Genomic DNA, 21,400 nt, shown 5'->3' with positions numbered 1-21,400 from the left:
CTCTCATTGCTTATAATAAGAAAAGAATGTATGGCTGTAGTGAACAAAGGAGAATGCCAGGTGTAGGCACCATACTGTTAAATTTAGATCCCCACCCTTGTCTTCACTGAAGTTAAGCACTCTCACTGAGCTGACTCCACAGCTATCTGCTTCACTTTTGTTTGTGTGTGGTGTTGCTATGATCCTGAGTGTTTTGAGCAAACAGATTTTGCACAAAAATTAGGGACAGAGTTGAAAGATCATCACCTGAAATGTTTCTCTCTCTATAGTGCTTTCTGATCTGCTGAGCTTCTCCAGCACTCTGCTTTATTTCAGATTTTCAACATGTTTATTCATTTCTTGTTGATTTAGGGGGAGAGTTATTGAGGAGTTATTGAGAAAGAATGTGCTTGTGTGCAGCTTCTTCATGAAGTGGTTACACCGACAGAATAAAGAAGCAAATCGTAAGCATGGTTGGATAGGTGTTGAATGCAAAGGAAGCACCTGAACTGTAAAGTGAGAAAGGAATCTTCAGAGGAACTCTTTGTTTCATCAATGCTACCGGATGAGAACAGAGCATTGTTAAAGACACCAAGAAAGAAGTGAACATGTGAAATAAGAAGAGGCAGGATGATAGTTCTTTGTGATTGATGGTGAAGGGGTGCGATGCAGGGAAGTGGGAGTTATCCGTTGTTTCCAACGGTTTTGTGGCGAAAGGGAGAAATGAAAATTCAAACTGCTGCAGATGCAGGAAATCTGAAATAAAAACAGGAAATGCTGGAAATGCTCAGCAAGTTGGATGACTTGTGTGGAGAGAGTTAAATGGAGTTAATGCCCCAGGTTGTTAACTTTCCATCAGATCTTTCTAGAGAGAACAGTGAAGCCATGTGCTTAGCCTTGTCATTTTCGGCAGGTCGTTGATCTTCCTTCTGCATTGAATCTAATTCCTGGGGGTGGTGCTCTTTAAACTGACAAAACTTGACACCAATCAGATGTTAACCATTAGAATCTTCCTCACAGTTGCTGCACAGAAAATGTTTTTCTTTGTCCTTGACCTTTTCTACGGGGAAAACCTGAGCAGCATGTTCCTTTCTCCATGTCTAATTTCCCAACTTCTCAACCAGAGGGGTGAGCCTAGTCTTGGAGAAATAATTCCAATGACAAATCAGTCATCTCAATTCATTTTTTTAAACCTGCATGAAGGTGTTTTCTATTTAACTGAAATGCTTTTCCAAATCTATCTGTGGATAGATGATCAGAAAATCCCAAAGTGCAACAATGAGATCTTCTTCAATAACTAGCCTCTTTAATACTCTCCAGCATAAAACCCTGATGTGATCCTCTTACAAGCTGTAATATGTATCTAAAGTCTGGTAACTATTTATTTTGGCAGTAAGCCACCAAATGTAGAACGTGGACGTACCTCTTTACTGAAGAAAAGCCCACACTTTGTGCAGATCACTGCCAATTGATGCATCAAATTTAATTCTGTGTAGTAGCTCACTGTAAATTTGAATGTGCAATTTTTGATTTGGGTTATTGGCATCCAACATGAAGTGAAAATGTATTTATAATATATGGAGTGGAGTAATAAGTGACAGCGATCTGCCTGAGACGACGTTGCTTAATTATTTATTATAATACATAATTTGTTATCCTCTGAATAGACAGAACATTATAGTCAAAATCTTAGCCACCATTTTCTTACAGACACTTATTTCATGGGAATTTGCAGTGAATGCATAAGTGCCTTAGAAGTTTCCCACTGCCAACTGCAGAGGGTAAACATAGCTACATTATTCACATATCTACAACATTTTATTCAAGAAGCTCCTATCCTGGTCTGTCATTATGCCCAGCTCCACTCTGCTGAAAAAGAGAGACCACATAGAAGGAGATCAAGACCATTTATCTTTCTAGTGTGTCGTATAGGTCGAACAATGTGGTCTTGTGTTTTTATCATCTAAGGACCTGCTAGAGCAGAAACGCAAGTGGAACTATTTACAAAGCTTCAATTTCATTTCGTAATGGTGCCATTCAGAGCATGCAAATGTTAGATGAAAACAAAACTCACAGTTCTTCTTGTAACGTGCTTTCCTCTCTGCCATAGTGAATGGGGGTCTCATCTGCTTTCCTTCTATTTCCCGCATATCTCTTCTTACCCCCTCTCTCCTGAGATAGAACAAAGATAGAATTCACCTGATTTTCACCTTTCACCCCGCCAGCTTTTGCATTACATATATTCTCCTTCACGATTTCTGCCAATTCCAACGGAATCCCACCACCAGTCGCATCTTTCCCTTTATGCATTTTGCAGAGATCATTCACTTTATGACTCCCTTCCATCCCCACCCACCAATCCCATCCCACAGCACCTTCCTATGCAACAAAAAGATGCAACATCTGTCCATTAATCTCTTCTCTTCCCACCATCCAGGGACCCAAGCAATCATTCCAGGTGAAGCAGCAATTCACTTGTACTGTCCTTCCCATCTACTCTAAGGCATTTGGTGTTCACAATGTAACCTCCTCTGTATTGGAGAAACCAAACACAGATTGGGTGATTATTTTGTGGAGCAGGAGTGATGCTGAGCTTCCAGTTACCTGCCGTTTTAATTTACCATCCCACTCCCACTCTGATCTCTCTATCTGTGGTCTCCTCAACCTTTATAACAAGGCCCAACGTAACCTCGAGGAACACCTCACTTTTCACTGGAGCATGGTGCGCCCGCAGGACTCATTAAGTTCTCCAATTTCAGATAACTTGCTCTTTCTTCTGTTGTAACAGGACTGACCATTGTATGCGCCATTCCTCTCACACTTTTTTGTCTTTGATTTGTCTATTCTGGTCTACTCCTCATATCCCAGTAGGCCAATGTATACAACATCACCCAGACTTCACAACATTCACAAAATGTTACATAGATAAAGGGGTTTAACTGTCTTTCCAATGGCTGTCCATTATTTCAGCCTGTTACACACGTTCCCTTTGTCCCCCCCATCTTCTTTGCTACTTAAACCAACTTGCTTTCTCAGTTCTGATGAAGGGTTTTCAACCCAAAATGTTAACTGGATTCTCTTTCCGCAGATGCTACTGAACTGGAAGAGTTCTTCCAGCATTTATTTTTGTTTCAGATTTCAGCATCTGCAGTTTTATTTGTTTTGCCTCACTGCTCGGCAGTTGAAACTGCTTCCTTTGTGTGAAACTATTTTCTTTGGTGTTTTCAGCAAACTCATAAAGAGGTGAACAATAGGATCGCAGCAACGATTTCAGAAGCACCTATGTGGAGAGTCTCATCATCCTGTACTCATACAAAACATGAACACTTTACACGACTCTTCCTTTTCCCTTCTATCCCTCTCCGTTTTCATCGCAGGAGATAGGGTAACTGCAAACACCCATTATAAACCTACAGACTCCCACAGCTATCTCAAAGTGGTGATAAGATCAGCAGTAGTTTCAGCTGGATGTAGGTTCTGACTGTTAAACTTATACTGTTGCACTATGGGGCTGAGGGTGGGGCATAGGATTTTCAACTACTTTAACTAACTCTTCAAATATCTTGTCCCCTGGCTTGGCCGGAGAAAGTTTTGATCAACAGATGTCTTATGTTATAAAAAGTCAAGCAAAACAGACTTCTGTTTCCCTTCTGCAATGTCACTTTAAGTAAAAGGATGTTCCAATCTTCCATGTATTCAATTCATGATGCACTTGAACTATTGAAAAATGGTGAAGTACTCTTTGTGGTTATCTTGACTGGTACCATATCATGAGACAACTGATGCAAGTGCAAAAAGCTGTAATCAGCTAAACCCACTTTGGTTTTGGAAACCATGCTGCTCTGGAGAAGAACACATCTCCAAATCTCATGAAAGGTGAGCAATACTAACTTTCGTAACTATTCTGGTGAATCTGCTTTTATCCTTCTCACCAATTATCATAACAGCCCCTTTCAGTGTAGGCAAACAAAGTGAAAACAAGATGCATAAACAGCTTGAAAGATGTACTTTCTCGATAAGAAGCCATTTTATTTTGTGTCATCATCCAACCACCAGAGGGAGGTACATAATAGGGTCACAACAACACCTTGGTGTATTAAAGGGAGTTATTTTGTAATTATTTCATTTTAATAATTTTCTTGTATTTTAATGTGCATTAAATTATTTAGTTTCTGTTTTTTCATAATTTTTAATCATTTATACCCACTGTAAAAACTTTTCAATATCAGAGACAATTTTTTTTATAAATCACAGTCTTGACTTTGACAAAGACAGAGCTCCATCCCCAACATTTTCTCCTGTCAAAGACATTTTAGCGGCTCAGCCCGAGCTGTCTGTTATAGAGTCGTAGATAAATACAGCACAGATACAGGCCTTTTGGCCCAATGAGTCTATGCTGGCCACAGTGCCCACCCAGCTAGTCCCAATTTCCTGCGTTTGGCCCATATCCCTCTAAGCTCCTCCCCTGCATGTACCTATCCAAGTACTTCTTAAATTATACTATTGTACCTGCCTCAAACCACTTCCTCTGGCAGCTTGTTCCATGTACTTACCATACTCTGTGTGAAAATTTGCCCCTCAGGTCCCTTATAAATCTTTCCCCTCTCACTCTAAATCTATGCCCCCTAGTTATAGATTCTCCTACCCTGGGGAAAAGACTTCTATTATCCACCTTATCTATGCCCCTCATGATTTTATAAACCAATATAAGGTCACCCCTCATTCTCCTACACTCAAAGGAATAAAGACCTAGCCTGGTCAACCTTTCCCTGTAGCTCAGGCCCTTTAGTCCTGGCAACATCCTCATAAATCTTTTCTGCACTCTTTCCAGTTTAACCACATTCTTCCTATAACAGGGTGACCAAAACTGCATGTGGTACTCCAAGTGCGGCCTCACCAACGACTTATACAACTACAACGTAATGTCCCAACTCCATGCCATACTCAGTGCCCTGACTGATGAAGGCCAGCATGCTCAATGCCTTTTTCACTACACTGTCTATCTACGAGGCTGCTTTCAATGAACTATACACTTGTACTCCTAGGTCCCTCTGTTCCATTACACTCCCTAGTGCCCCACTGTTCATAGCATAAGTCCTATTCTGGTTTGACTTTACAAATGCATCACTTCACACTTATCTGTATTGAAATCCATTCACCACTCCTTGGCCCACTTCCCTAACTGATCAAGGTCCCCCTGTAATCTACAATAACCTTCTTCACTATCAACAACACCTCCCAATTTTGTGTCATCTGCAAATTTACTGATCAAGCCTTGTGCATTCACATCCAGATCACTTATATAAATAATGAATAACAAGGGCCCCAACATCGACCCCTGCAGCACACCACTAGTCACCAGCCTCCATTCCAAGGAACAACCCCTAACCACCACCCTCTGTTTCTTACCTCCAAGCCAATTTTGAATCCACCTAATTAGCTCTCCCTGGATTCCATAGGACCTAACCTTCCAAACCAGCCTACCATGTGGGACTTTGTCAAAGGCCTTGCTAAAGTCCAAATAGACAACATCCACTGCCCTACCCTCATCTACCTTTTTGGTTACCTCTTCAAAAAACTCTAAGAGATCCGTCAAGCACAACTTTCCATTCACAAAGCCATGCTGGCTCCTCCTAATCAGACTCTGTCTATCCAAATGCTGGTAGATCCTGTCCCTCAGAATTCCCTCCAGTAATTTCCCCACTACTGATGTCAGGCTGATCGACCTGAAATTCCCTGGCTTGTCCTTGCTACCTTTCTTAAACAATGGAACAACATCAGCCACCTTCCAGTCTTCGGGAACTTCACCAGTGACTAACGATGAAGCAAAAATCTCCACAAGGGCCTCTGCAATTTCTTTAGCCTCCCACAAAGTCCTAGGATACAGTCAGTCAGGCCCTGGGGATTTATCCACCTTAATGCACTTTAAGGCTGCAAATACATTCTCCCTGGTAATACGAATGTCCTCCAAATCTCCACTAGCTTCCGTTATCTCTAGAGCAACCATGATTTTCTCCTCAGTAAACACTGAGGAGAAATATTCATTAAAAATCCCACTCATCTCCTGCGGTCCGAGACATAGGTGGCCCTGTTGATCTCTAAGGGGTCCTACTCTCTCCGTGGTCACACATTTACTTTTAATATAGCTATAGAACTTCTTGGGACTTCCCTTAAATTTACCCGCCAGATCCATCTCATAACCTCTCTTTGCCTTCCTGATTTCCCTCTTAAGAGTATTCTTAATCTTTTTATAATCCTCAAGGGATTTACTTTCCTTGACCCTAAACACAATGCATGCTTCCTTCTTTTTCTTGACCAGAGCCTCAATATCTCTCATCAGCCAGGGTTCCCTAAATTTGCCAGGTTTACCCTTCACCCTAACAGGAACATGCTGCTCCTGGACTCTTGATATCACACTCTTAAAAGCCTCCTACTTGCTAATTCGTTCCTTTCCTTTCAATCGACCTCTGCTAGATCCTACCTAATACCCCCAGTATTAGCCATGCTCCAGTTTAGGACCCTAACCTGTGGACCTGTCCTATCCTTTTCCATCACCATCTTAAAACTAATAGAATTATGGTCACTAGAGCAAAAGTGCTCCCTGACTGCCACTTCAGTTACCTGCCCTGCCTTGTTCCCGAAGAGAAGGTCCCGTATTGCACCCTCCCAAGTAGGGCCCTCTATATATTGACTCAGGAAACTTTCCTGGACACATTTCACAAAATCCCCCTGTCCAGACGCTTAACACTCTCGGTAGTCCAGACAATACTGAGGAAATTAAAATCTCCCACTGCCCTATTATTCTTACAACTATGAGCAATTTCTCTACAGACCTGCTCCTCTAGTTCCTGCTGACTATTGGGGGTGGGGGTCTATAATACAGCCCTACTAGAGTGACCCTCCCCTTCTTGTTTCCAAGTTCTACTCATATGGTCTCACTGGATGATCCTCCAAGAATGTTGTCTCTAAGCACTGCTGTTACATCTTCCCTTGTCAAAAAGGCAACACCCTTTCCTCGCTTACCTGTACCTCTGTCACACCTATAGCATTTGTATGCTGGAATATTGAGCTGCCAGTCCTGCCCTTCTCTCAGCCATGTTTCTGTTATGACTGTAACATCCCAGTCCTCAGAGCCAATCCATGCTCTGAGTTCATCCACCTTACCTGTTAAACCTCGTGCATTGAAATAAGTGCAGTTTAACTGGGCATTCCCTTCCCTGCCTTTACTGTGCCCCTGGCTATCCCGATTACTGAACTTGCTCTTGCTGGCTACTGCTTTATCCCATGACTTGCTCCTGCTCAGATTTCCATCCCCCTGCCAATCTAGTTTAAACCCTCCTGTGTAGCATTAGTAAATCCCCCTGCAAGGATATTGGTCCCTCTCCAGTTCATGTGCAACCCACCCCTCTTGTACAGGTCATCTGTACCCCAGAAGAGATCCCAATGGTCCAAGAACCTGAATCCCTGCCCCCTGCACCAGCTCCTCAGCCAAGAATTGATCTGGCCCATCCTTCTATTACTGACCTCGCTAGCACGTGGCACTGGGAGTAATCCGGAGATCACTATCCTTGAGGTCCTGTTTCTTAACTTCTAATCTCATCCCTTGTTCTACCTATGTCATTTGTACCAACATGTACAACAACCTCTGGCTGTTCACCCTCCCGCTTGAGAATTTTCTGCAGCCACTCAAGAGACATCCTTGACTCTGGCATCTGGGAGGCAACACACCATCCTGGTGTCTCTTCTGGGGCCACAGCATCTCTTGTCTGTTCCCCTCACTATCGTGTCTCCTATCACTATCGCCCTGTCTGACTGCACCCTCTCGGCCTAAGCCTCAGAACCGGTCACAGTGCTGGAGATTTGACTACTGCTGATAGCCCTGTTGCCTGAGACCTATTGACTGTGAGACCTTGCTACTCCTCACCGTCCAACTCCAGGGTGTAGATGGTCAGAGGGACTGGATGAGTGCAGGACGCCAGAGATAGCAGATGACTGGTCAGGTCCAGTGAACAGTCTGTACCATCAACCCCTATGTATTGATAGGAGGATTACGCAACTTTCCACTGTGCAACCCTGGATGATGCATCCCACTTTGTGGTCACTAAGCATTACTTGTTGGCAATAGGCATTCTAGAATCACTTCTGTGCCCATGTTCACAATGTTCAAAGTTGTAGTTCGCAGTGGGGTTCTTTGGATATTGACAGACTGAGGTGCCCTGGCTGAGTTTTCCTTTCCAAAGTTCAATTGCAGTAACTCAGCTCACTCAGCACAGTTGGGGAATTAAATCTGTTAATTTGGATGTTTATGCCTTTTCACTGCACTTGAAGTGTCCTTATCCACAAAGGAAATGGGGGAGCAGAGCAGTTTTCTTAAAGGAGCAGGTATGTTGGAAACAGAATCCAAATTATTTGAACAACACTCAACAAATAAAATTACCTTATGATCGTTCTCAGTAAAATGTACAGAGAGAAAACTGATTGCATTGTTATGATTACTTTCCTCCTGGAAAGTGAAAACACCAAACACAATCGTACATAGAAACCACAGCCCAAATGTTAAATCTCTGTGTTAAGTGGGCAATGTTTTGAAGTGAATGGGGGGGAAGGTGAATGATAAAGATAAATTTAAATTCCCAAACCATGTGATTACTTTTAACCTAACCCCTCCCCTAACCCCTCCCCTAACTCCTCCCCTAACCCCTCCCCTAACCCCTCCCCTCCCCTCCCCTGACCCCTCCCCTCCCTTCCTCTGACCCTTCCTCTGACCCCTCCCCTGACCCCTCCCCTCCCCTTACCTTCACCCTTCCCCTAACCCCTCCCCTAACCCCAACCCCTCCCCACCCCTCTTCTCCCTTGCCCTGACCCCTCCCCTCCCCCGGGATTAGATCTTGTTTACTTGTGCTCTGAAAGCTATGAAAACACCCTGTTTGTGCTCCAATCACACTGGTCACTATTATTATTCATTAAGACGGTTGAGGTGCCAACAAGGGACCTAATTACTTAATTTGACTCCAGGCAAATAGGTCCAATTGTGTAATTAGGATCCACCCCCCCCCCCATCACAATTTCAATTGGACAGGTAGGAAGCCTCACCCAATGGTCAAGCTGCTGAGTAAAGTTTCATGGGATTGGATTAAACTGCTGATTGATTGATGGGCAGCACTGCTTAAAGTAACAATTTGCTACAGGTGTTTAGATGGTGGAATCAGTGTGCAATTCTGTTTGCAGAATTTGCAAGACTTATTTCATCTTGCAGATGTCTAGTTTGTTGGGGGTTTAATTGATCTGCTGAACTGATTAAACTGTCACAGCTTTTCTTGCTTCATTGGTTTGAATGCTGGAGGATATGTAGAACCCTCTGTCCAGATGAGAAGCAGGTTAGCTTGTTAGACAAGCAAAGAGAGGTGCTTGAAGGGCTTGTGTAGTTGCATGGCCTAAGGGCTCCTTTCCTAGATATGATTGGGGAGCACAGCATCAGGATGGATTTGTTCAGCCTTTGTAATAGGACCTTCCAGGGATTTGTGCAAGAATTTAGGTTCAGACTGTCTTTGGAAGGTCACATTAAACAGGCACATTGTATATATGTATGCAGCCTTACTGGAGTGGTCTGCACCCTTTCTGCGCTCCCTTGCCACTTGCTGTTTATTTGTCCAGGTGTCCAATCTTTACCACTACACTCTCTTTGTTAATTATCCTGAGCCCTTTCCACTTAGTTGTAGAGAATATCTCTCAGGCTTTCACAGCTGCATCAAGCAACCTTGCTCCGGCTAATTGACTTAGCAAGGTATCAGCTTTCCCACAGCCTGCAGTAGTTAAAATGAGAGCCCTGTGACTTCCGGCATTAACTGGCTTCCCTTTTGTGCTGAGCATTGTAAGACAGCACTCATGACGTATCAATGCATGAGAAGACTAGACATAGCATTTTGGCAATTAGTTGCTCAATGAATGTGCGGAGACATTGGACTGTTGGACAAAAAAAATGTATCTCTCTTGTGGATCCCCTGCCCTCATGAGATTTGCTCAACACACCAATGGATTTGTTGACAAATCACAGCAATTAGTCCTGATAATTTAGTCTGCAACAGACCCTGACTTGACATGAAGAAAATGCCAACTGGAAGGAAGTTTTGGGAAATATAGCTCAAAATCAACTGCTCCTAAAAGCTACATTTGCCACAAGTCATGTTTAAAACTGTCCATTGCCAAATGCAAAAATACTGTTTTCTCAAATAATGCTATCTGATTTGCATTCAAATGAAACAACACTGGTGCAACCATCTTCCTTGTGAGGCCTGTTTCATTGATGTATTTCTCTCTGGTAGTGTGATTTCCACAGAAGGTGCCAGTAAATTGATCCTGCTTTGACAGACAGCTGACATGACATACTCATCCTGGGACATTTTACTTATCCCTCCATTAATCTACCCTTGTAAGATCCTATGAGCATGGCCAGTTGTGAACCAGCACTACTTCCTGCACTCATGATTGATGACACCAGTCCTCTGCCAAACATATCTGAACACCTTAGATATAAACACAGCCATATGGCACCAGGAAGATCAATGAGCAAACCACTGGGCAAATGAAGCAAAGGTTTATGAATGTAAATACATCAGGGAGCTACCAATAATATATGGCCAGTACTTTAGATGACCTGCTCAATCCCCTCCTTTGTGTTACCAATCTCTTAATCCTGCTTTAAGATCATTATAACAATTCAACCAGCTTTAATATGACAATATAGACTCAGAAGCTGCTGTCCAAAAAGGCAAAAGGGATAAAGAATGATTAGTTTAATGTAAAACATCACAGTTGCTTTGAATTCATCAGTCATTTAAGTGTCAACACATTGCATCAATGCAGGAGAAACCTAGCATAACATCTTAGCAACTGGAAAGGCTATCACTCAATGAACGTGGTGCAGACAGAGGAATCCTCAGAGAAGAAAGTGTATCTCTCCCGTTGATCTCCTGTGCTCCAAAGAGTTGCTCAATACACCAATGGAGTCGTTGACTAAGCACAGTGCCTTTCCTAAATATATTTACTTGTGGATTCTTATTCCTGGTATGTACTCCCAGTCTGCGAGTGCTCATACTGAGGCGGTGAGATGATCGTCCCGGGGGACCTCCCCCAGCCCTTGAACCTGCAGGACTCCAGGTGCTAACCGTGGTTCTTCGATTCCTGCCAGCAGTCAGGCACCATGTCAGGTAGTGGTGGAACGGGAAACGGCAAAGGAGACATCCTGAGAAAGAAAAGCTCAAGCCCGCTCTGTGACACCGCTGCCGCTCCCACCAGGTTGCTTATTCACCCGATAAGTCTCTCCAGAGGCAGGCTGTCAGTTATTTAAACCCTGCCAAATTGCAAGTGACACTGACTCCTGTTAGCCTGGACATCCCTGGATTAGCCAAACTCTGTAAAATAAATAGCAGAGCGATGTTACTGTGAAAGGTAAAACTGCAGATATTCTTCCATAGTGTGGAGATCAGACTTTCCGGCGTAGAATATTTAGTGTGGTAGGCGCTCAGTTTTTCTTTCATTTTAGGTCTCCTAACGTTTTCATCCTTGTCCCGGTCTAGGCAGTGAAAACTTCTAAGTGTGTGTACGCGTAGACACGTTGCTCAATGATACATTTTTGGGGTAACGTTGGACCCTGATATCAGGGAAGACGCATGATCCCCACAATGCTTGAGTCCAAGAGTGCTGTTTTATGCGAGCTGGTGAACCTGGTCAGAATAAAAGTTCAGATATTGTACAGGTGCTGATTTAAGTGTGCTGGATCATTTGTAACTGGGGGTGGGGGGTGGTACAAGGGTAGGAAGAGAACAGCGAGGAAACTGAGCTTCTCAAATGGCTTTGCATGTTATCGTGGAGACACAAGAGACTGCAGATGCTGGAACCTGGAGTCAAAATAAAACCAACTGCTGGAGGAGCTCAGCGGGTTAGACAGCATCTGTGGAGGGAAGTGGACAGTAGATGCCGCCTCACCCGCAAAGTTCCTCCAACAATTTGTTTCTTGTTTTGCATTTTATAACGTCTTTCATGAGCTCAGTCCCAAAGTGGTTTATAATTGATGGCGCACTACTGAAGTATAACCATTGGGATAGTAGGAATTCCTGTTATAATCGTGGTCATCATGGAACGGAGTGGGGTCGCAGCAACCAGATGGGGGAGAGATAGTTGCTGGGCTAGGCGATGTTTCAGAATTAAGGACATGGAAGTTAGTAACTGGACGGGAAGAAGGATGTCATACTCAACGCTGAGATATTTTTCAATGTTCCGCACCTCCGGAAGAAGACAACCCGGACGGTTGGAAGTTTTGATGGAGTGGATGCCAGAGACACGTCAGAGCGAGTGGAGGCTAGACAGGGTGACCTTTTGACCATATGTAATCTGGAAGGACAGATACATCCTGTAGAACATACCTCGTATTATATAAATCATTCCAATGGAACAAAAGTCCTACCGGGTAAAATACGAGCATCTTAATCAATTTGTGAGTTCTATTTTGTGATTTCTATTCTCTCTCCTATCAGCAGCTTATAAAGTCACAAACTGGCCACACTAGAATGTATTAGGTATGTAAAACGCATAATTGAGTTGATAGATTTCAATAATTCAAATTATCTTCAGTCGGTTGATTTAATTTGGCATTTCTAGTAAATACATTAAGCTTTCAAGTGAACTTCTGGCACTCCTGTTACACAGTAAGCAAATGCATTCAATGAGACATAACTCTATAAAATGCCATAGGCTCCACAGGACGTTAGTCCCTTAATCTTGAGTTTCTTCAGCGTGGTCACATGCAGTTTATAAAGTACAATATGAGGCGCTTCAGGCAATTGTAGTGGAAAAAATGTCAGACAAGCAAAAGATAAACGTTTCTTACATTGTAAACTCTTCTATGGTTTAAGATTGACTTTATTCCACTTCCTAGCGTTCAATCACAAAAAAACAAGGCAATTGAATAAAATAGTACATGAAGAATACCGGGCATCGTCAAACTCTAATTGATCCAACAATGATGAATAAGACAATGTACGGATTTAATTAATCGCTAATGAGCGAGGGCAGAAAGCAACCGGACAGACTGAGTGACTGTCAGTGCAAGAATATTGGGGGAACTTTTTATTTGTAAAGATCTAGAAGCATAAACGATACAAGATATCGCCATCTTATTCCCATATAAAACTTAATAGTTTTTTTGTAATAATTCGCTGTTTATCCGGAGCATATATTCCCGGTCTATTAGATTCTGGACGAACGTATTGGGCAGCGAATCGTAAAGCAGAAATCCATAAAAATGAGAGTGGAATAACTTCGTATTAACAGGTGGGCATCAGAGCAGTTTTAGAAAAATCGCCAAGCTAACCAGTCAGCTACGAGCTCCTAGTTTCACAAAATGGTCTTGATGCCTTTGAATTGGAGGCACATCGTATGCTCCATAAGTCTGCTCTTATCCACAATGGCATCAGTCATTTACAGTCTTTAGAAAGCAAATGAAGAAAGGGATTCCGATCTATATCACTTCGCATTGCAAATCCTTGATCGGCGTGGACGTGTGTTTGACTTCTCCATCTGATCACTTCGAGCTCCTTTACAGGCCGGTCACGTCTCTTTAAAGGGGCTTGTAGACATGCGTGCTGTTGGAATTGGAAGCCCCGAGAGCTGTCCAAGTGCTGAAATGCAGCCGCTACATTAAAGCTCCCATAGCTCCAGTGGCTGGCCCGCTCTCCCACTTGAGCCGCCCTCCAGCCCCTCACCTCCCCCACCCCTCTGAACCCCTGGAACACCGAATATGGTGCTGTCGCTTCCCGGGAGGTGAGCAGAAGCTGAACCGCTTCCCTTAACATGAAGTTTGATTCCTCCCGTTCCCTGACGTCGTGTTTACGGAGGGGCTTTGGGAAAAGATGCCATTCTGACGCTCTTCACTCCCCGCAGCAGCAGCGCGATCTCCAAGTCTCTTACCACACGATGATACTGAGGACTGATGTCCTGCATTGTTCCCTCTCCGCCTGCATCAGCCCAGTTCCATCTGCCGACAGTTTGGGTGGAAAGCGTTGGATCTGACTTTCCTACACGATCTGCCGATTATTTTTTTAGGAAGGGGTGGGGTGGGGTGGGGAGGGACGTTATTTCCAGAACACTGCCCTCGATACCAGACAGACAGAGAGATAAGAGTTTGGCGGAATGAATCGACCAGTTGTGAAAATCCTGACAACGGTGTTTGCGTGCATCTTAGAAACAAGCAACTTCAGGTATGGCTGTCATTTATCGGGAGAAACACTGCACGGATTGTCTCGCGTTTGCTCCCCTCTGCCTTTTCTGCACGTTATGAGCATAACCAGGTCGGCGACTCGAACAATGGGGAATTGCCTAGCACGTATGGGAAGACTTCCTATGTATCTTGGTCCTCTGACCATGCATTGGAGTAACAAAGCATTCCCCCAGTCTGCGGCGAAAGGGGCTGTGACTGATCGAAGCCCCGATATTGTATACATGCTAGAAGTTGATGTCTTAAACGTGAGGACACCTCAACGTAAAACTGCCCCCTCTCCCATTCCGCCCCCTAATTTGCTGTCCTTTTTCTTTAGCGGAGGGCGAGAACTATCCCCTCTCATTCGCCAGCCCGCGATGTTTCGCGGAAGTTCTGGAAATTCCATATTATTTTCTGCTCCCGAAGCTGTTTTGAGATAATCGCAAATATTTGGAAATGCAGCCTCGCGATTTCATTTGCTTTCTTGATGTTTGGACAGACTAGACCAGATGATTGGTCAGAATATATGTAAATAATAGATGGTTCCCCCAAAGAATCCATCATACCGCTCACAATAAATGAAGACCGCCAGTATTAAGTATTCATCTGTGCATTTTTAGGGAGGGGAGGTCTGATGGTTCAGCTCTGTATTACTTTTTATGCATTCCGATTGCATCCAAAAAAGCTTTGGTAATATGGCTCTCAGCAGCATGGAACGTGTTTAGATTAAAATCTCTCTGATGTGTATCTTCCTCTGAAAGCAGTCATTGGCATTAATTTTAAAAGTATAAGCTTTGAGGAAAATGTGTATGCATTTGAAAAGGGAATCAGGTTGGGGACACTTCTTGCTAGACACATTGATCATTTATTCGACACTGGGAGAAACCCAACATATTTTCATTCATACTGGCTGCCTTCTTCCAGCACAACCCGGCTCAATGTCTATGTGTTTGAAAGCAAATTGTCAGCGCAGATCTTCCTAATGCAGGGTTGTGTGTACTTCAGGTTAGCCCTCTCCAAGGAACATGATTCCAGGTCTTCAACCAAACCGGCCTCGCAGACGATGTCCCCCTCAGATTTCCTGGACAAACTGATGGGAAGGACGTCAGGATACGACGCCCGAATCAGACCGAATTTTAAAGGTAAAGGGACTCCCAATATAGATGCAGCACGAAATACCCTGCCCATTGTCTAGATCCGTCCCGGGACTTCGCGTTTTGAATTTCCCAAAGAATTAGATGTGTAAGAGGGGATTTAGCATAGCAATGTGTTTTTGGCAGACTTTGGAAGACCCCTGTCGCCAACTTTGGACAAAGTGTAGCAACTTCAGGCTGCAGCGCCAGTCCAATTCGATTCAGAATATCCCCAGTATGCAAACGTGATTTTATCATTTGGAAGGGTTTGTCCGTTCTCCTGGCACGTTGATGCTATTTTTCACATGCTGATGCCTCCCTCAAATAGAATGCCCGGAATCGGTTATTGAAGCGAATGCTTTGAGGGAAAATATGTGAAGAATGTGCTGGTTCTATGGCCTGCTTATGATGTTGACATCATGATTGTTTTATTTTAAAAAGACTGGTATGCCATTTTCCGAGTTACGTAACCTGTGATAAAGCTAAAGCAGATGCTTATTAACTCTTCGTCTTTTTATTCCCAACACCAAAACCAAATATTTGGATTAAGGGAAACAATTTGCAGTTGAAATATGTTGATCACTTGAGTTACAGACGACCCGTTTGTAAAGGAGACATCACGATATACCTATGAATGCTTACAGTTAGTACTCCACCTGATGAATATTGATGGACTCTTGGAATATTTATGCACGCTCAACAGCGTCCAATAAACTATGCATGTAAGTCTACCGATCTGGTTAATCAGTGTGTAGTGCAACGTTTGGGTTATGTATATGGACACCAAGCATTCCATAATGGATTATTCGTGTTTTTTTTCATTTAATGCTCATTATTCCAAACCCTGCAAATATAAAATCACTGAAACTTAATGATTTGAGATCCAGTTGATACGGATGTTGCCATTGTACAGATCGCGAAGATCTATGCTGCTTAAGTGCAACTAATGGAGATAATCGAATGCATTGAGGATTGAATGCAACAACATATAGGTTATGTTACTTGACTGATAATCCAGAGGCTTGGATTACTGATCCAGAGGAAACACAGCAACTGGGAACTATAACCACAACTCAGTAAATACAAATTTGGAATAAAAAGGTAGTATCAGCAATGATAACCATGATACTCAGACTGTAATATAAACTTAAATTATTCACTGATATATTTGAGTGAAATCTGTCATTCTGCCCCAGTCTGGTCTGTAGCTTACTATTAACTGCTGTCTGAAATGGACTAGTAGACTATTCTGTTGTACTAAACAGGTACAAGAAGTAATAGTAAGTTAGATCAACCAGCTTTAGGTGTTGGATTTAGAAATACCAAATACACGTTCAGATCAGTCAACTTTGAATAGCCCTCTTCATTGTTGGCTGTAGATGTGATTTTGTTTGCTTCATTGACCAATGAAATGAGGACAATGCTGGAAAGCTAGCACTGTTACCTGAACCTAATTACCCATGAGAAGGTGTTGAGACACCTTCTTGAACTCTTGCAAACTATGTGATGAATATACTCCACAAGGATGCTAGGAGGGAGGCTTAGGATTTAAACCTAGTGATGACAAAGAAGGCAGGATATATATCCAGGATGTTGTGTAACTCAGAAGGGAACTTGCAAGAGATGGTGTTCCCATGAACCTGCTGCCCTATGTGGCAGAGTTGAGAGTTTGAGAAGTGCTGTTATAGAAGTCTTGGTGAGTTGCTGCAGTGCAGCCGATGTGCGTCACTGGCTGAGGGCTGAATGATCAAATTGGTGGATTGGGTGCCAATCAGGCAGGGTGCTTTATTCTGGATGATGTTGCATTTCCTGGATATTGGTGGAGTTGCAGTCATTCAAGCAAGTTGAGAGTTTTGCAACATGTTTCTGAAATGAATCAACAGCAATTTTTTTTTACAGAATGAAGTTTGATTTATTTGGAGAAGCAAGCTGAGTTATTGGGGAAGTCCCCTTATTTTTCCATTCGCCCTGAGTATGTAATGAAACAGTATGAGGATTTTATTTTCATATTAAGTAGGTGTGCACATTGCAGAGATGGGGGTTAATAGTTTCATTCACATGACAGTAAAAGACAGCTGGTAAGAGGTAAAGCTGATGTGAAGCATTTCATTATTTTACTTTTTAGCCTCTATCAAAATGCAGGGAGAAACAATCTGTCATTTAAAATGGGTTAGAAGGGAGTTGAGGAAACAGTTTTTCATCCAAGGAAAATGGTAGTCTGGTGCTGGGAAGTGAGGATGTTATCCTCATCACATGTATAAAGTTTGCGAAAGGGTACTTGATTTGCGACGACCTATAAGACTAAAGAATAAGACTGGGAGATAGGATTAGTCTGAAAAGCTATTTTTTGGCTAGCACAGATGTGATGGACCAAATGGCACCTCTCGTGCTCTAAATTTCTATAATCCTATTAACATGATTGAGTGGGTCTTTGGTACCAGCCCCTTAATTTTGAATGATTCAGAATATAAAGGGAGAGTTTCAGAAAGGTTCTCTGGAAATAGTTTGCATATTCTACCTGTGACCTCATGGGCTTTCACTGTGTGCTCCGGTTTCCTCCAACAGCCCAAAGATGTGCAGGTTGGTAGGTTAATTGGTCACTGTAAGTTGCCCCAAATGTGTAGATGAGTGGTAGAATATGGGGTGGGGGGCAGTTGATGGGAATATGGGATTAATGTAAATTTATGCTTGATAGACAGTGTGGACTGGGTGAGCTGAAGGGCCTGTTTTTGTGTTGAATGACTCTACATAGTTGCTGATATTTTCAGTGATAGTTTTGCAATTGCTTATCCAGATATGAAATGGTAATTCAATACTTTGTTATTTTTAACTACTTAACTGATATATTTTATCAGGACCAAAAACAGGAAAAGAAAGTTGTAAAAAAGCCTCAATTGACAATGATCTCTGAATGAGTGAGATGGCTAAATAATGGTCCATCTGTTCAGATAGATCCATCAGTTTTATGGTGAAAGGTATTGTTTTCACACACAGAACTGAAAAGATTGTCTTCATATGACTGAGCTTCCTTTTTCTTGAATTTAGTGTAAATAGTCTATTTATAGCACCAACGATCAATAAAAATAGATGTCAATAAAGCTGTCCAGCAAAATGGTAGTGTGTCTGTATGCTGCATTTTTGAAATATCACAGAAAGATACCCTTATGTATCAAATAACTATAGTTCCTATACTAATTATAAAACCTCAATATTAGCATGTAGTACTTTTAAATATTGCAACGAATCACATGCTGTTGTAAATTTCCAGCAATATGGCATGAAACCATTGGAAGACATTAACTTAGTAACAAAATAATGGTTATAAAAGCCATAGTTGCAGGCATACTGTAGAATATGAATCTATTTGGCACTAAAACACCATTCGTATCCTATTACGTTTATTATAGACCACCAAGCAGTGGAGTCAAAGAAAGTTATGAGATAGATAGAGCAATTTGTATAAACAGGGTGATATTAACAGATAAGTTTAATTTTCTAAAGATGAGTAAAGGTAATGTAAATTGGAAAGGAGAGGGAATTTTTGATTGTGCTTGGGATTGCTTCTGGTTAAGTATGGCTTTGGTCTAAAAAGAAAGCAGTTCAGGATCTACTCATTCAAAGTAAAATTGATCAAGGGGTAAGATAATAGGAGGAAGCAACAAGAGAATATAAGTCATAACATTATTAGGTTCAGACTTAAAGTGAAATAGAAAAGCAATGGATATAAGTGAAGATACTTGACTGGAAGAAAGCAAACATTAATGAGACAAAGAGGGGAATGGCACAATTAAGCTGGAAAATCATGGCAAAATGCGCCTTGGACAAACAAAGGATATATTTTAACAAAAACGGTACAAACTATTTTCTCAGAAATAAAGGAAGCAAAACAAAGGTGAAGTTCCTTGAATGAATGAGAAACATTAAAATGAAATTTAAATCCAAGATGTACGCAATATAATTAGCCAATAATATCATATTATATTAAGCAAAGGGAAAGTAAAACACATATTAAGCAGATACTAAGAGAATCTGGTGATTAATGTAAAATGATAAAACAAAAGATCAGTTAGCACAATGGTAGGATCAACTGTAAAAATAATCTCCCCATGGAGCAAAGGAGGAGTAGAGATTAAGTGGGTATTTTTTCTTTATTTTACTCAAATTCGTATGGTAGTGTAAATGAAGTGTTCAAGAACAAAAGGTGGAGAAGTAGGATATTATAGATGAACAGGAAGGTCTTAAAATACTGCAGGACCATTCAGTGGAAAAGACACAAGGCTTTGATGACTTACATTCTGGAATGCAGGGACAAAATCAAAGATGTAGTAATCGAAGGTCCTGCCACAGTCTGTAAATCATCCTTGCATATGAAAATCAAACTGCTAAAGACTTACTGGTGTCATGCTTTGATGCAAGAAAGAAAGAAGGAACTAAGTTAGGTAACTATGGACAAACTAACACTGAAGATGGCCCATTTTTCAGAAATAATAATAGAGTAAAATTAACATTCATGCAAGCACTTAAGAGAAAGGTCTGGATGAAGCTGCTGATAGAATTAGATGAAGGAGGGTGATATGAAGCTTATGAGGACCATACACACCATTATGAACCTGTTAGGCCAAGTGACCTTTTTCTCTGCCACTATTTCCATATAATTATATGAAAATTATATCCATTAATTCCACCAGAATGTTTTGATAATACAGTGGAATGTACCAACAAAAGAATGCAATGTTTTTGGATTTTCAAGTCAATTTTCTTTCCATATTTCTTACAATTTTCTCTTTGGACCTGTCAAAAAGGAAGGCTGTGATGAATTCAAGGCGTATCTTATTAATGAGAATGTTGTTAAATGCATAACTAGTCATTCGAAACTATTGAGTAATGTGTATGTATATTTTCTGACTGGAGGGATGTTAAAGTCCTCCAGGGGTCTCTCTGCTCTTACTTTATATGATCTGGACTAGAGCAGAGGAAAACTATGTGGATATTGATATTTGAAGACATCAGAGAAATAAGGAACATTGTTAGAATGCAGATGGGTTGTAAGCAACTCCAAGAAGTCAAAGTAAATGAAGCAGAGAAACGTTGGTTAAAATCTAATACAGAAAAAAAGATCTAACACACGTTGGGAGAAAAACTAGGTAAATACTTTCTAAAAAGTGAAACTCCAAAGGATTATTAGGAATGAGAGACTTAATGATTCTGTTGCATAAATTTTAAAGAGTGTAATGAAAAAATGATGAAAACTTAAAAACCATAGAAGGAGTCCTCAGCTTTATGAATAAGGCCATAGAATAGAAGTATAAAGAATCATTGGTTAATTTGAATAAATCGCCTGTTAATCCACAGCTCAAAGATTACAGAAAATCTTCCATTTGTACCATATAAGGAAACTGTATATCCATAGCTTATGATTATTAAAGCATTAAAATTATTGTTTTGTAATTATGGACTGGTTACAGAGGTTCCTAGTGTGGTACAAGCATTGTGCTGAGAGAATCAAAACAGAAAATCCCTCATCCTATGACTATGTTAGTCTACCCTATTTTAAGTAGGTGGTTGAGGGCCACAAGGAGCCTAGGGAAGAAGTTAACTCAAATGATTTCAAAGGTGAGGAAGGTCTAAAAAATGTCAGACTCCATTTTAACTCTATGTGGAAAATGGCAAGAAATTGCTGAGGTCACGAATGTACTATCCCAATTCTAGTAGCAAGAGAAGCATTGTGAGGTGGGGTGCAGGTGTTAACAACCTGACCTTACATGCATGTCACTGTTCTATTCCTCATAATAAATTGGTAGGAGTAAAGTAGCAGTTGGCTGGTGGCATGGTGGTTGACATGATCTCACCAAGAAATGAATGGATGGTTCCCTCTGTTCAACTGAGTCACGGAGAAGGAAATTCTGAAAACATCTTGCAATCTGATGGATGGTAAACCTGGGGTCTTGAATGTCTAAATTTTCCTTCTGAGGCCCAGAGGAGGAAGGTTTTTTTAGAACCACAGAAACATAGAACACTACAGCACAGAAAACAG

The 21,400-nt window shown here is 41.7% G+C and overlaps 1 protein-coding gene across 6 annotated transcripts in view; it reads left to right on the top strand.

Moving 5' to 3' along the window:
* The first annotated feature begins 12,645 nt into the window (after positions 1–12,645).
* Positions 12,646–21,400, top strand: part of glra2 (glycine receptor, alpha 2) — a 141,982-nt gene continuing 133,227 nt past the window's right edge. The window contains exons 1-2 of one of the 6 annotated variants that reach the window (XM_052014751.1): positions 12,646–14,234; positions 15,239–15,375. In XM_052014751.1, coding sequence (XP_051870711.1) covers positions 14,167–14,234; positions 15,239–15,375 — 205 coding nt within the window. In that variant the 5' untranslated portion in view covers positions 12,646–14,166. Of the gene's footprint in view, positions 14,235–15,238; positions 15,376–15,916; positions 16,089–21,400 lie in introns of those variants that run through there. The other 5 variants (XM_052014750.1, XM_052014753.1, XM_052014752.1 and 2 more) reach the window with 5 other exon arrangements.

This window comes from Pristis pectinata, chromosome 4, assembly GCF_009764475.1.
Source record: "Pristis pectinata isolate sPriPec2 chromosome 4, sPriPec2.1.pri, whole genome shotgun sequence".
Classification (NCBI taxonomy): Eukaryota; Metazoa; Chordata; class Chondrichthyes; order Rhinopristiformes; family Pristidae; genus Pristis; species Pristis pectinata.
This window is presented reverse-complemented; position numbering and strand designations above follow the sequence as displayed.